The sequence below is a fragment of the Schistocerca serialis genome, chromosome 5 (assembly GCF_023864345.2).
Source record: "Schistocerca serialis cubense isolate TAMUIC-IGC-003099 chromosome 5, iqSchSeri2.2, whole genome shotgun sequence".
NCBI classification, from domain to species: Eukaryota; Metazoa; Arthropoda; class Insecta; order Orthoptera; family Acrididae; genus Schistocerca; species Schistocerca serialis.
In genome coordinates, this window is record NC_064642.1 from 634675535 (window position 1) to 634690493 (window position 14959).

The 14959-nt window shown below is 42.7% G+C and overlaps 1 protein-coding gene across 1 annotated transcript in view; it reads left to right on the plus strand.

Moving 5' to 3' along the window:
* Positions 1–14959, plus strand: part of LOC126482113 (uncharacterized) — a 166363-nt gene that overhangs the window by 76445 nt on the left and 74959 nt on the right. The window contains exon 2 of the mRNA XM_050106088.1: positions 14315–14434. Coding sequence (XP_049962045.1) covers positions 14315–14434 — 120 coding nt within the window. The remainder of the gene's footprint in view (positions 1–14314; positions 14435–14959) is intronic.

A 14959-nucleotide genomic window follows, 5' to 3' on the forward strand; every position in this document is an offset into this window, starting at 1 on the left:
TAATCACACACAATTTATTTAAAATCAACAATAAATTAAAATAATGGCAATAATTTAAGATTTGTTTCACGGCTGAAGGCCTTAATGGCAATATATTAAGAATTGATTAAACTTGCTGCAACTTATAATTACAGTTATTAAAAATATAAAAGACAAGTGACCAAGGTCTTAAAGCTCGCTGCAAAAATACAATTGCCAAATTAAAATTTTCAGGCAATTAACGACAATCACGGCTGAAGGCCTTAGCGGCAATAAATTAAGAATTGTTTCACGGCTGAAGGCCTTAATGGCAATAAATTCAGAATTTTTTAACTTGTTGCAACTTACAAACTACAGTTATTAAAATATTGAAAACAAATCACTAAGGTCTTAAAGGTTGACTGCTAAACTACAAGGCCTTTAATGCCAAGAATGGCTATTATTAAAAAAATTTAACAAACATAGTGTCAAACAGCAAGGCAATAGCAAAAGTTAATTTACAAGATAGGCAACTGATCACCAAACAGGTGAGACAAAATGATAGTAAACGTGGTAGCACAACCATTTAAACTTGCTGTAACGCCAATAATGACAATTATCAGGTTGCCCTCCATGTGGTGGGTGCACGCAACGACTGTGGTTATATTGGGTTAGATAGAGCAGTAATCAGTCGTAGAATTAAGTTGCAACTTAATTCTACGACTGATTGCTGCTCTATCTAACCCAATGGCAGTTATATTAAAAAAATTAGAAACATACAATAAAACAGCAAAATAATAACAAGGTTAGTTCAAAAGGACAAACAGGTGAGACAAATGATGGTAACTTGGTAATACCATAATAAAATAATAACTCAACAATAAAACACAGGAGCTGGTCACAGACGGTGCTCCAAGAATCGACCTCTGAGCAGATCAGGCCAAAAACACCTTCGCGACCGATGAGAAAGGCAGCCAAGATGGTAAATCAGACTAGTGGCAGTCTAACGAACGACTAATGATAATCTGCTGAAGCTACCTAACGTCCGATAACCAATGCAACGATGGAATACCACACCAAAGCCGGAACCGGCGGTCAGCACTACGTCCTCAGAATGCTGTGTTTAGAGCGTCCGAAAGGAAAAAGGAACCACTACTACCAGAGTAGAAGTAACACCAACCGACCTACAAATCAAGGAAACTGTCAAAACTACACGCCTTACCGGACAGCAGCGGCAAGGCGAGGAATCGTGCACTACCGTTACATATACTAACCTCCAGAGCAGATCACTGGGGCGTTAGCGGCCACCAAGCAGGAAAAATACCTCTGGTTGAGCTTAACAAATAGTAATGCAGCAGTTAGTAACAAGAAGTCGAGGAAAGCTAATTAGATCCACCTTCCCCCAGCACTCCACTCGCTGCTCTTCGTCTCGGCGACATTGCGAGCAGCAACATGAACCCAAGTCACTGGGGAATCGCGAGATCTCACAGTGGTGGAGGTTTCACTGCTAGGATTAAAATCCACTCAAAGCTTTATGGATCCGGTTGACGACTAGGTCATGTACCCTCGCGACCACAGCACTTACATCCGGCAGTGCATGTGTGCCGCCAGCGGTCCCCGCATATTGTAGCACTGCCCTGTTGGCTCGTCTGGAGTCCCCAACCGAACAGCGACGTCCACCAACAGCGCCACAGTTACTACATATCGATAACGCCGCTGCTGCCACTAGCGGACAGGCAAAGCTTGTGAAACCAAGTGGCGCCAATCAACACAAGAAGAATACAAACAACCGCAACCATGTCAACTAAACGATACAGTCTGGCTTCCAACAGAGGGCGGAAACCTACAACAGCACCAACGCGAGCCGCAGCACGGCTCCGACAAGGCATAATGAGCGTCTCAGCGGATGTCAGTAAAACCACCCCTTCACCTGTGGCGTTGATTCCCACACATTTCGCGGCCGAAAACGGCAAATCGCAGTGCGATAAGAACAGGACGACATTGTCGATTATCTTCGACACTGATGACACCCCACGGACAATTCAGTCCTTCTTCAAAATGGCTCTGAGCACTATGGGACTTAACCGCTGAGGTCATCAGTACCCTAGAACTTAGAACTATTTAAACCTAACCTAAGGACATCACACACATCCATGCCCAAGACAGGATTCGAACCTGCGACCGTAGCGGTCGCGCAGTTCCAAACCGTAGCGCCTAGAACCGCTCGGCCACTCCGGCCGGCATTCAGTCCGTCTCTAAGGACATTGTGGGCCAGCAACCACACTGAACGTGCTAACACCTCTTTGGAATGCAGCGCGACCGAATTTTTTCCATGCATATAGCGTGGAACCACTAGAGACCATGCAAAACCATTCGACGACATTTGAATGAGAACGAAAAAGGAAAGAGTGTTAATGCTTTTGAGTCCTCCAGTTCCGCGCCGTCCTAAGGCGTCATCACATAGACATGTGCGTGAATAAAACGGCGACAGGTCGCTGTAAGAACCCCCAGTTCGGCAACACCCTCGACGCCTCCCGCGCACCTCCTTTGAGCACGTTAAAAATGTCAGAGACGTGGATACACGTTTAGCTGAGCTGCTCCAGCGCGTGAGGCCAGGCAGCCTCACCTAAGTGGTGTCGAAAATAACAGATTGAAATTATCTGTCCTGTCACTCGTTCACTACACTGGTACAGAACTGACTGAAACATAATATTCAGGGTCGTGTTGGTGAACCCACTTCACGACTGAAGTTTGTACCAAAGTGCCTTCGGCACATTACACTGTGTCAATAATGGCAGATATACAGATAAGTTATCACGTTCACTAAAATTAATTAAAGTTGCTTAATACAGACAGATTCTTCGAACGTTATGACGTCTTTGGTATCGACAAAATTAATTACCCAACAGATCTTGCCTCTCTGCTGTAATCCCATTGTCTAATGGTTCTCAATCAACCAATCGTCGCCCACTTGAATGAAAACGACACGCCTTATCAGGTACCGCACAACAGGTGCACTGAACTAAATGACAACAGAACTGTAGATATAACTGTAGTAATGAGGTACAAAAAGGAGGAACGCAATAAATTCCCACGAGATAGAACAGCTTCTGTTAACAGATCAGCACGGGTTTAGAAAGCATTACTCGTGCGAAACTCATCTTGCCCTTTTCTCATATGATATCCTGCAAAATATAGATATAGAGCAAAAGGCAGCTTCCATATTCCTAGATTTTCGGAAAGTGTTCGACACGGTGCCCCGCTGAAGACTGTTAACGAAAGTACGAGTATACGGAAGAGGTTCCGAGATATGTGAGAGGCTCGAAGACTTCTTAAGTGATAGAATCCAGTACGTTGTCCTCGACGACGAGCGTTCATCAGAGACAAAGGTATCGCCAGCATTGTCCCAGGCAAGTGTAATACGAACACTATTATTAATTACATACATAAATGATCTGATTGACAGGGTGAGCTGCAATGGTTCAAAAGTAACCTAAGGGCAGCACACACATCCATGCCCGAGACAGGATTCGAACCGTAGTGGTCGCGCGGTTCCAGACTGAAGCGCCTAGAACCACTCGACCACATCGGCCGGCTGAGCTTCAATCTGAGACTGTTTGCTGATGATGTTTTGTACGGAAAGGTGTCAACGTTAAGTGACTATAGGAGGATAGAAGGTGACAGACAAAATTGCTATTTGCTGTGATGAACAGGAGCTGGCCTAAGCGTAGAAGAATGTAAACGAATTCAGATGAGAAGGAAAAACACATAATGTTCAAATTTCGCATTAGTCGTGTACTGCTTGACACAGGCACGTCGATTAAATATACAGGAGAAATGTGAAATGGAATGAGTACGTAAGGACTAAAGTATGGAAGGTGAATGGTCGACTTCAGTTTATTGGGAGAATTTTAGGAAATAGTAATTTATTCGTAAAGGAGACCACGCTTAGAACTGTAGTGTGACCCATTCTGGAGTACTGGCCAAGTGTTTGAGACCCCAGCAGGTCGGATTGAAGGGGAGATATCGAAGCAATTCAGACGTAACCTGCTAGACTTGTTACTGGTAGGTTCGATCAACGCGTGAATACTACGGAGGTGCTTAGTGAACTAAAGTGGGTATCCCTGGAGGGAAGACGACATTCTTTTCGTGGAGCAGAATTCAGAAAATTTACAGAACCGATATTTGAAGCTGGCTGCAGAACGATTCTGCTGCGACCAACGTACATATCGTGTAAAGACCACGAAGAGCCGGCCGGTGTGGACGAGCGGTTCTAGGCGCTTCAGTTTGGAACCGCGCGACCGCTACGGTCGCAGGTTCGAATCCTGCCTCGGGCATGGATGTGTGTGAGGTCCGTACGTTAGTTAGGTTTAAGTAGTAAGTCTAGGGGACTGATGACCTCAGATGTTAAGTCCCATAGTGCTCAAGGCCATTTGAACCATTTGAACCACGAAGATAAAATAACAAAAATTAAGGCTCGCCTTCAGTCGTTGTTGGTCCCGTTCTTGCAGGATCTTTTACCGTCCACAGAAATGTCGGACATAATAATTTATCATACGATTCCTGATATTCACGGTGCAATCGCGAAATGATCGTTCTGGAAAATCCCCACTTCATCTCTACCTCTCAGATGCGGTGTCCAATGGTTCGTGCGCCGACTATCACACCACGTCCAAAATCACTTAAATCTTGATAACCTGCCACTGTAGCAGCAGTAAACGATATAACGACTGTACCAGATACTCATTGTCTTCTAAAGGCGTTGTCGACCGCAGCGCCGTATTCTGCCAGTTTACACATCTCTGTTTTGAATACGCATGCCTACACCAGTATCTTTGGCACTGCAGTGTATAAACGAGTATGAAATTTAAGCTACACAAACTTAACAGAATCGAATTTATATACCACATGAAATATAAGTGGGATGGAACTTTAATAGTGGCAACTATTTATTTACAGCTGGTACAAAACAGAGATGTGTTTCAAAGTTTTAATGACCTACAGAGTAGTCACCAGCATTGTGTATAACCCGTTGCCAGCGATGTGGAAGTCGTAGGATACTCTTAGCAGAGCCAGTTGTGTTGACAGTTCGAGCTGCGCGGTCTATTGTCCGACGATTTTGTAGCAGTTCTGAATCGAATGCCGTGGTTTCCTTTAGTTTAGAAATCGAGTTGAACTCACGAGTGCTCAAGTCAGGAGAGTGCAGTAGGTGGAACAGCACTTACCAGCCCCACTCTCTAGGTCGTAGGCTGTGTTCCAAAAATGAACAGCATAGAGACAGAAGTGATGACACTTTCTTCAGGATCTGACCATCATTTTGCAGGATAATGCTCAAGCATGTACAGCGCAGGCTGTTACTGATTTGTTTGACTCATGGGGCTGCGAAGTGCTATACTACCTACTGCACTCCCGTGTCTTAAGCCCTCGTAAGTTCAACTCGATTTGTAAACTGAAGGAAACCACGGCATTTGATTCAGAACTGCTACAAATTCGTCGGGCAATAAACGGCGCCGCTCGAACTGTCAACATAACTGGCACTGCTAAGAGTATCCTACGACCTCCACATCACTGGCAACGGGTTATACACAATCCTGGTGACGACTTTGAAGGTAAGTAAAACTTTTAAACACGTATCTATTTTGTACGAGCTGTAAATAAATAGTTGCCACTACTAAAGTTCCAACTCTTGTATATTCCAACGCTGTAGTCAGCTACTCAAACAAAGATCTCAAATAATGATGTTGTTACGATGTATATTCTTTGTACTTCGAGATAATGTTCTTTGCACCTAGCAGTTTCCAGACACCAGAGTGGTTTTTTTTTTCACAAAATATGACATGGCAACTTCCTGGCAGATTAAAACTGTGTGCCCGACCGAGACATGAACTCGGGACCTTTGCCTTTCGCGGGAAGGTAGGAGACGAGGTACTGTCAGAAGTAAAGCTGTGAGTACCGGCCGTGAGTCGTGCTTCGGTAGCTCAGTTGGTAGAGCACTTGCCCGCGAAAGGCAAAGGTCCCGAGTTCGAGTCTCGGTCGGGCACACAGTTTTAATCTGCCAGGAAGTTTCATATCAGCGCACACTCCGCTGCAGAGTGAAAATCTCATTCTGGAAACATTCCCCAGGCTGTGGCTAAGCCATGTCTCCGCAATATCCTTTCTTTCAGGAGTGCTAGTTCTGCAAGGTTCGCAGGAGAGCTCCTGTAAAGTTTGGAAGGTAGGAGACGAGGTACTGGCAGAAGTACAGCTGTGAGTACTGGGCGTGAGTCGTGCTTCGGTAGCTCAGTTGGTAGAGCACTTGCCCGCGAAAGGCAAAGGTCCCGAGTTCGAGTCTCGGTCGGGCACACAGTTTTAATCTGCCAGGAAGTTTCATATCAGCTCACACTCCGCTGCAGAGTGAAAATCTCATTCTGATATGACATGGCAGTTTGCATGTGGTATGTTACAACAGAGACAGGAGCGTATGACCATTGGAGGTACTGTATTTTACTTTTACCCCAACATCGTAACACAACACACACGTATGTCATACTGACACATGTAAATCCACCTGATGATGAAGGTTTAAACTTTCAAGGTGCGTTGTGCATATAAATAGACAGTGAGTGTTAACAGTAAACTTGTTGTTTCATTCGAACACTAAAGATATTTTAGTTGAATTAAAAAAGTAAGTTCTTAAAAATACGATTATTGTTGTTGAACCAGAAGATGTTCCTTTTCTTTTTGTAGCCACTGTCCAATATTCATTTAGACCAGTCATTTTTATAACTATTCTCTTCATAAGCGTTGAACATAATGCTGTTGTTACTGTAGTATACTTTGATTAACTTTTCTCTCCAGATGTTTTGTAACTTATAAATTTCAACAATTTCGATAATGTTAACATTACAAAACTACCAGATATTTTTCTGGAAAAACTAAAGTTTATTAGTAAACGATTGTTGTTTTTTATTATTCATTGGCTGCTGCGTTCTTTGAACATTAATGCTGTAATTAGTATATTATACTGATATTTAGTTCATCCTTTTATTTAAGCTCAAGAGTTATTAGCACTGCTGTTACCTATTTTCAGGGAATAACTCTGATCCTGTGACATAACTTGCAAACAAATTACCAATCAGAGTCTTTCTTAAGTGAAGTAAAATCTAAATACTGATTACCTTACGGAAAATGTAAATACTGATTACCTTACGGTTTTCATTTGGTTCTGTGGTTGGTGTAGTGTTATGCAGCATGCAGTGTGTACGACACGTTATTCGGCTGATGGTCATCGTCAAGTTCATTTATTTACTCATTTACTTCATTTAGTTTCATTTTAAAAAATGTAGCAGAAAAATTCATCCGTTCCGAAGTTGCAGGCCCTATTATACTTCACCATGAGCCGACAACGACACTACATCACTTCCAATACACTGTACTGAAAATGCAGAAATGATTAATTCAGGATATACTTTCATCTAGTAATTAGTAAGTAGAAATTTTCTTTGTTTTCACCAGAAGATATATTTACACTTCATTAATATCTTGACAATGTAGTACAGGGTTTAGGACACAAAATGGCCGTGTTCGGAAAGATTAACAAATACGTATTTCCTCAAAGACAGACAATAGCTTAAAGATTGCGTATTGATCTGCAAGAAGCTATCGAATAAACGAACAGCAACAGCGATAATAATATGCCCAGATACGCTCTTACCTGAGATTACTTATCAAGTATTTACTTTGACTCGCACACGGCGAAAAATGTATTAAGATATGTAAGTCATTAGATATACTGGGTGGCCCAAAAAGGATGGTCGGATTTGAACTGCGTAGTACCATTGAAAGGTGAGGAGGGGGGACCACTGCCGGCCGTCTGCAAGTCGGCCATTACACCCAGTTTGCCATGAGATGGCGCAGTGGACGGTCGAGCATCGTGTTTTTGCTGTGGAACAGTTTTTCAGAAATGATGAATCGTTTATTACTGTGCAACGATTGTTTCGACAACGTTTTGGTGTAGCGCGTGATGGACCCATTCCAGATCGCAGATCCATATCACGTTGGGTGACTGCATTCCGGACAACAGGGTCTGTCAAAAGTGGTAAATCTACAGGGCGTACACGTACGGTAGTTACTCCACAGAACATTGATGATGTTAGAGCGTCAGTGCTGCAAAGCCCGCGTCGTTCCACTAGGCGTCGTGCTCAAACTTTAGGCCCAGCCGTAGTTCGTTGCAGCGTATTTTAAGCCGTGAGTTACAGTTTCACCCATACAAAATTATGATCACGCAAAAGCTGTATGATCGTGATTTTGAGCAGCGAAGACGATTTTGTGAATCAATGCTTGACATTTTGTACTCTAATAATGATGTTGTGCTTCTTATGTCAGATGAAACCCATTTCCATTTAGACGGCTATGTCAATAAACAAAACTGCAGGTATTGGGCAGCAGATAATCCCAGAGAATTGCACCAAAAGCCTCTTCATAGTGCTAAGGTAACAGTCTGGTGTGGAATTTCAAGATTGGGGATTGTTGGTCCTTATTTTTTTGAGGAGAACAACGCTACAGTCACAGTGAACTCGAAACGTTACGTTAACATGCTACGTAGCTTTTTGTTGCCGAAACTGCGAGAGTTACATGTAAATCGAGATCGAATTTGGTTTCAACAGGACGGGGCCACGGCCCACACAGCCAATGACTCCATGTGTGTTTTAAGGCGGATGTTCCCCCACCACATCATCTCGCGTTTTGGAGATGTCCACTGGCCCGCAAGATCACCTGACCTCTCAGCCTGTGATTTTTTTCTTTGGGGATACCTAAAGTCAAAAGTCTACGTAAAGAAGCCCCGAAACTTAATTGATCTGATGGAGGCAATCAGTGCGGAAATTATGGCAATTCAAGAAGAAACAGTAGTGAAAGTGATGGAAAATTTCGAGGAAAGACTTGTGGAATGCATCACCGAGGAAGGACACCATCTTCCGGAAGTCATTTTCCGTACATGATTTTTTGTGGTTAGTTCTTGTAATTGGGTGCCTGGGAGCATTTAGTTACGTAATTGAATAAAATTAATTTGTAAAACTGATGGAGTTATAGTTATTTAAAATGTGACCATCCTTTTTGGGCCTTTATAAAATTTTCAATTTCTATATTTATCCAAATAAGAAAGCTCGACTGTCAGAAGTAATTTGTTAATTCGTTGATTGCTTTGGTAGTACCTTTTATGACTGTTACAATATCTTTTAATGAACACTACCGAAAAGTTTGTAGTGACTTTTCAGGGACTGTGACTAGGAATATTAGTTGAAGGAATAATTCTATATTTCTTATCAATTTCTTCACTTTTATGCGGAATTTATTCAATTTTTCAGACAGTATTTATTTCACCATCTTTGTAAGCCAACGAAAAGTGTTATCAACTGTAATGAACATATGTCACACAACTTAATGAAAGAAGACTTGGGTACAGTGTTTCTGAGACCAGAATGAAGATCACAGATGAACTAAGTGGGCGCATTCGTCTGACGTATTTCCCGCACCTAAGAAAGGAAGAAACATAACACTGCTCTAAATTTTAAAATTAATTATCTTATAGCACAGTGTCTCATATGTTTGAAATGAACACAGTTTATTTTCGCCTCTCTTATATTCTATCAGTAACTTCATTCATACACATATGAGACATCGGACAGCTGTGAGATTAGCTGTTCTTAGTTTCTTAATACAACTTCGGTTTATAAAAAATACGTTTATAAGATCAACCTTCTCTATGAACCGGTGCCTGCAGAAACTACTTAAGTCTGAAACTTTCCATAACATATTTTATGCCTTTAATACAACCTGTGTAAGATCTACACACGGTGGACATCAATGTTTCGCTGGTTCAGCGCCTCGTCTCGAAGAGACAGACACGTGGAAAACTTGTGTGGTTTCTGTTGCTCTCGGTAGACAGTATCACAAGCCTGAAGATTTTTTTCCCTTTTTTATGTCACAGGGGAGTAGCAAAGAAAGCAGCCAAATGAGTTTGTAGCTTGTTGATAACATACATAGATGAATGCTTACCCCCTACAGTAAAAATCCTTTAAATTTTTTTTCTTGACTGATTGACTTCATGACGCCTGCATCGGTTAACTGTTACTGCTATTCTCAAGTACTTGTGTATATTTGTCTACCCGCTAACCAAAAATTTTACAACTGCTGGAAAATGAATTAAAAATTGAGAGTACATACATCGTGGAATCATCCAAAAAACTCATAGCAATCTAGACCCAGGGTGAAAGAAATACCTTTTTTCTCTCATGGTTATCCTCGAGCAAACAGAAACGACCCAATGATCATATTTTATCTTGTTCTGGCTGTGACCATCACTATTAGCTTATTAAGAGCCACTTCTTTTTACTGCCGGCCGAAGTGGCCGTGCGGTTAAAGGCGCTGCAGTCTGGAACCGTAAGACCGCTACGGTCGCAGGTTCGAATCCTGCCTCGGGCATGGATGTTTGTGATGTCTTTAGGTTAGTTAGGTTTAAGTAGTTCTAAGTTCTAGGGAACTAATGACCTCAGCAGTTGAGTCCCATAGTGCTCGGAGCCATTTGATTTGAACTTCTTTTTACTAGTTATTGAGAATAGAGAAAATCGTAAAAAGATACGATCTTGTGCGTGTATCTTTTAACGTATTGACTTAGATGCTTAAATTTGTTACACCACCTCGGAATCGTACACCTTAGTACTTGACATAAGTTTCAACTTGATAAGTTTACCGTTCCCAGACAGACAGACGTAGCGATCCTATAAGTGTTCTGTTTTAGGACGTAATTTGTTCTCACTGTGGAAAAGCTTCACAGTTTTTGTGCCCTCCTGTAAGTAAGAGGCATTATGTTGTTTCCCCAACAACCATTTCATTTGGAAACTTGTCTTCTGTTACTATTTAAGAACTCGGTCTGTAATTGGCTGCGATCGACAGACGCTAGCTGGTGATGGCCCGTGAAACCAACGACCAGTTTCTGAAGGCACAACACCAAGAGAGTTCATTTGTTTTACTTTATAATTGTTTGTCGGGAGCCTGCTATTTAGCTTGTGGGTGCATCACAAAATATAATATTACAGTCATCTCAAACTACGAACTAATATACAGGCTACGAATGTAGGCTACTGATGCCTCCGACATCACTAAAAACTCTGTTGTATCGACAGGGAAAGCTCTGAGAGGACATTCTTGAATTACATGGCGAACAGTCTGCTTTGCAGCGACGCAGCCACAACTTGGAGAAGTTATTTTCTTCCACTTGTCCAAAGAGTCGGCACACATTCCAGTGTTGGTTCTTATTCGGTTACGAGCCGACCACACCTTGTATAGTAGTTCAAAGTCAGGTGGCTTGGTCGTTAAGCAAAGCATTTTACGACGTTCCTTCGTTACGTTGACCTGTTATGTGTTGTTCCAGCAGTCATCAGTATTTTAAGCCGTTTCAGTGAACATTCTTTTGGTTTCCAGAGATGGGTAACGAGAGTGAAGCCTACTTTTTCTGATGTTTGGAATGTCTCCTTGGACAGGGAGGTTAGTTTCTAAAGTTTAGTGCACTACCGTTAAAGTGCACTTTCCCGCAGTGGAGATGGAGGTGGTATGTGGCTAAGTGTGGGTGTCCAGAAAGTAGGTGTGGATCTGATGGTAGCAGTTACAAGACGCATGGCCTGGTGAAGCCGTGTATCAACAAGAGTTGTGTGACTACTAATCTTCCAGCATGTTGACCAATATTCTGCAATAGCGTAAACATCTCAGAGCTGAAGTACTGAGAGCTGATGCAGTCGATCGGCATGATGTACCACAAAGTTTCCAGAGGACGTTATTTCGAGTTTTCATTTTGACAGCTGTTCTTAATAGCCTTTAGTTACCCTGCAAGTGTTCTCTGAGTGGCGCTAAACGGGAAACAAAATACGGGCAACCAGACAACCCTCGAGATCTCACGGTACACAGGGTGGTCCATTGATCGTGACCGGGCCAAATATCTCACGAGATAAACGTCAAACGAAAAAGCTACAAAGAACGAAACTTGTCTAGCTTGAAGGGGGAAACCAGATGGCGCTATGGTTGGCCCGCTAGATGGCGCTGCCATAGGTCAAACGGATATCAGCTGCGTCTTTTTAAACAGGAACCCCCATTTTTTACTACGTATTCGTGTAGTACGTAAAGAAATATGAATGTTTTAGTTGGACCACTTTATTCGCTTTGTGATAGATGGCGCTGTAATAGTCACAAACATATAGCTCACAATTTTAGACGAACAGTTGGTAACAGGTAGGTTTTTTAAATTAAAATACAGAACGTAGGTACGTGTGAACATTTTACTGCGGTTCTTCCAATGTGATACATGTACCTTTGTGAACTTATCGTATCTGAGAACGCATGCTGTTACAGCGTGATTACCTGTAAATACCACATTAATGCAATTAATGCTCAAAATGATGTCCGTCAACCCCAATGCATTTGGCAATACGTGTAACGACATTCCTCTCAACAGCGAGTAGTTCGCCTTCCGTAATGCTCGCACATGCATTGACAATGCGCTGACGCATGTTATCAGGCGTTGTCGGTGGATCACTATACCAAATATCCTTCAACTTTCCCCACAGAAAGAAATCCGGTAACGTCAGATCCGGTGAAAGTGCGGGCCATGGTATGGTGCTTCGACGACCAATCCACCTGTCATGAAATATGCTATTCAATAACGCTTCAAAAATGGCTCTGAGCACTATGCGACTTAACTTCTGAGGTCATCAGTCGCCTAGAACTTAGAATTAAGTAAACCTAAATAACCTAAGGACATCACACACATCCATGCCCGAGGCAGGATTCGAACCTGCGGCCGTAGCGGTCGCTCTGTTCAGACTGTAGCAATTAGAACCGCACGGCCACACCGGCCGGCAATACCACTTCACCGCATGCGAGCTATGTGCCGAACATCCATCATGTTGGAAGCACATCGCCGTTCAGTCATGCAGTGAAACATCTTGTAGTAACATCGGTAGAACATTACGTAGGAAATCAGCATACATTGCACCATTTAGACTGCCATCGATAAAATGGTGACCAATTATCCTTCCTCCCATAATACCGCACCATACATTAACCCGCCAAGGTCACTGATGTTCCACTTGTCGCAGCCATCGTGGATTTTCCGTTGCCCAATAGTGCATATTATGCCGGTTTACGTTACCGCTGTTGGTGAATGACACTTCGTCGCTAAATAGAACGCGTGCAAAAAGATATGTCATCGTCCCGTAATTTCTCCTGTGCCCGGTGGCAGAACTGCACACGGCGTACAAAGTCGTCGCCATGCAATTCCTGGTGCATAGAAATATGGTACGGGTGCAATCGATATTGATGTAGCATTCTCAACACCGACGTTTTTGAGAATCCCCATTCTCGTGCAATTTGTTTGCTACTGATGTGCGGATTAGCCGCGACAGCAGCTAAAACACCTACTTGGGCATCATCATTTGTTGTAGGTCGTGGTTGACGTTTCCCATGTGGCTGAACACTTCCTGTTTCCTTAAATAACGTAAGTAACCGGCGAACGGTCCTGACACTTGGATGATGTCGTCCAGGATACCGAGCAGCATACATGGCGCACGCCCGTTGAGCATTTTGATCACAATAGCCATACATCAACACGATATCGACCTTTTCCGCAATTGGTAATCGGTCCATTTTAGCACGGGTAATGTATCACGAAGCAAATACCGTTCGCACTGGCGGAAGGTTACGTGATACCACGTACTTATACATTTATGACTATTACAGCGCCATCTGTCACAAAGCGATAAAAGTGGTCCAACTAAAACATTCATATTTCTTTATTTGCTACACGAATATGTAATAAAAAATTGGGGTTCCTATTTAAAAAAACGCAGTTGATATCCGTTTGACCTAAGGCAGCGCCATGTAGCGGGCCAACCATAGCGCCATCTGGTTTCCCCCTTCAAGCTAGACGAGTTTCGTTCTTTGTAGTTTTTTCGATTGATGCTTATTTCGTGAGATATTTTGCCCGGTCACTATCAGTGGACCACCCTGTATATTACATCAGACACCAGAACGAGAATGAGTCCTATCAGCCTTTAAAGTATACCTCACGCAATGCCTGGCTCTGTGGTGACGGTGCCCGCCAGAGTGGCCGAGCGGTTCTAGGCGCTACCGTCTGGAACCGCGCGACCGCTACGGTTGCAGGTTGGAATCGTGCCTCGGGCATGGATGTGTGTGATGTTCTTGGGTTGGTTAGGTTTAAGTAGTTCTAAGTTCTAGGGACTGATGAACTCAGAAGTTAAGTCCCAAAGTGCTCAGAGCCATTTGAACCTTTTTTTTTTTTTGTGGTGACGGTCACTTGCTGTTGCAGGGAAGGGCCCTTCGCTGCCGCCCAGTGCACTGCGGATCATCAGCAGGAAGGAGTGGCTGGCGCAGCCGCCCTTGCAGCCTGCCGTACCGGTCACGCCGCCTCTCAACCTCGTCGTCATCAGTGAGTACAGTGGACCACCCTATGAATAATACCACCTAAGGCACACAGTCCTGGAATTTCTCAACTTATAACACGTACATAACACAGAAATGCAGCTTTAGGGGAATACAAAATGTGAAGTGGGCATAAAATTTAAATTTTTATTCTTTTTTACTTCAGTTTTCTCTTTAATTTACATGCTTGTAACCTCCACCAACATTCACACAACAGTCATATATGTACCATGCAGTTTTTTTATGATTTCTGTTACAAGCCATGAGTGACGACAGGAAACAGTACTGGTCTCTTCTTTGGACATTAATAATGGCCTTTTTAAAAGTTATATCGTTTGGGAGGCAGATATGTGAGAACCCTCCAGTTACTGGATCATATATATGTACAAAATTATATGGAGACCTAACAAACAAACTGAGGAAATAAATATAACAGATTAAATAAATGAAATAATTTAAAAAGGCACTAATAACAATTCCAAATTTGGTAATAAGGAAATTTTTAAAAACATAAACATTCTGAGCAGATACA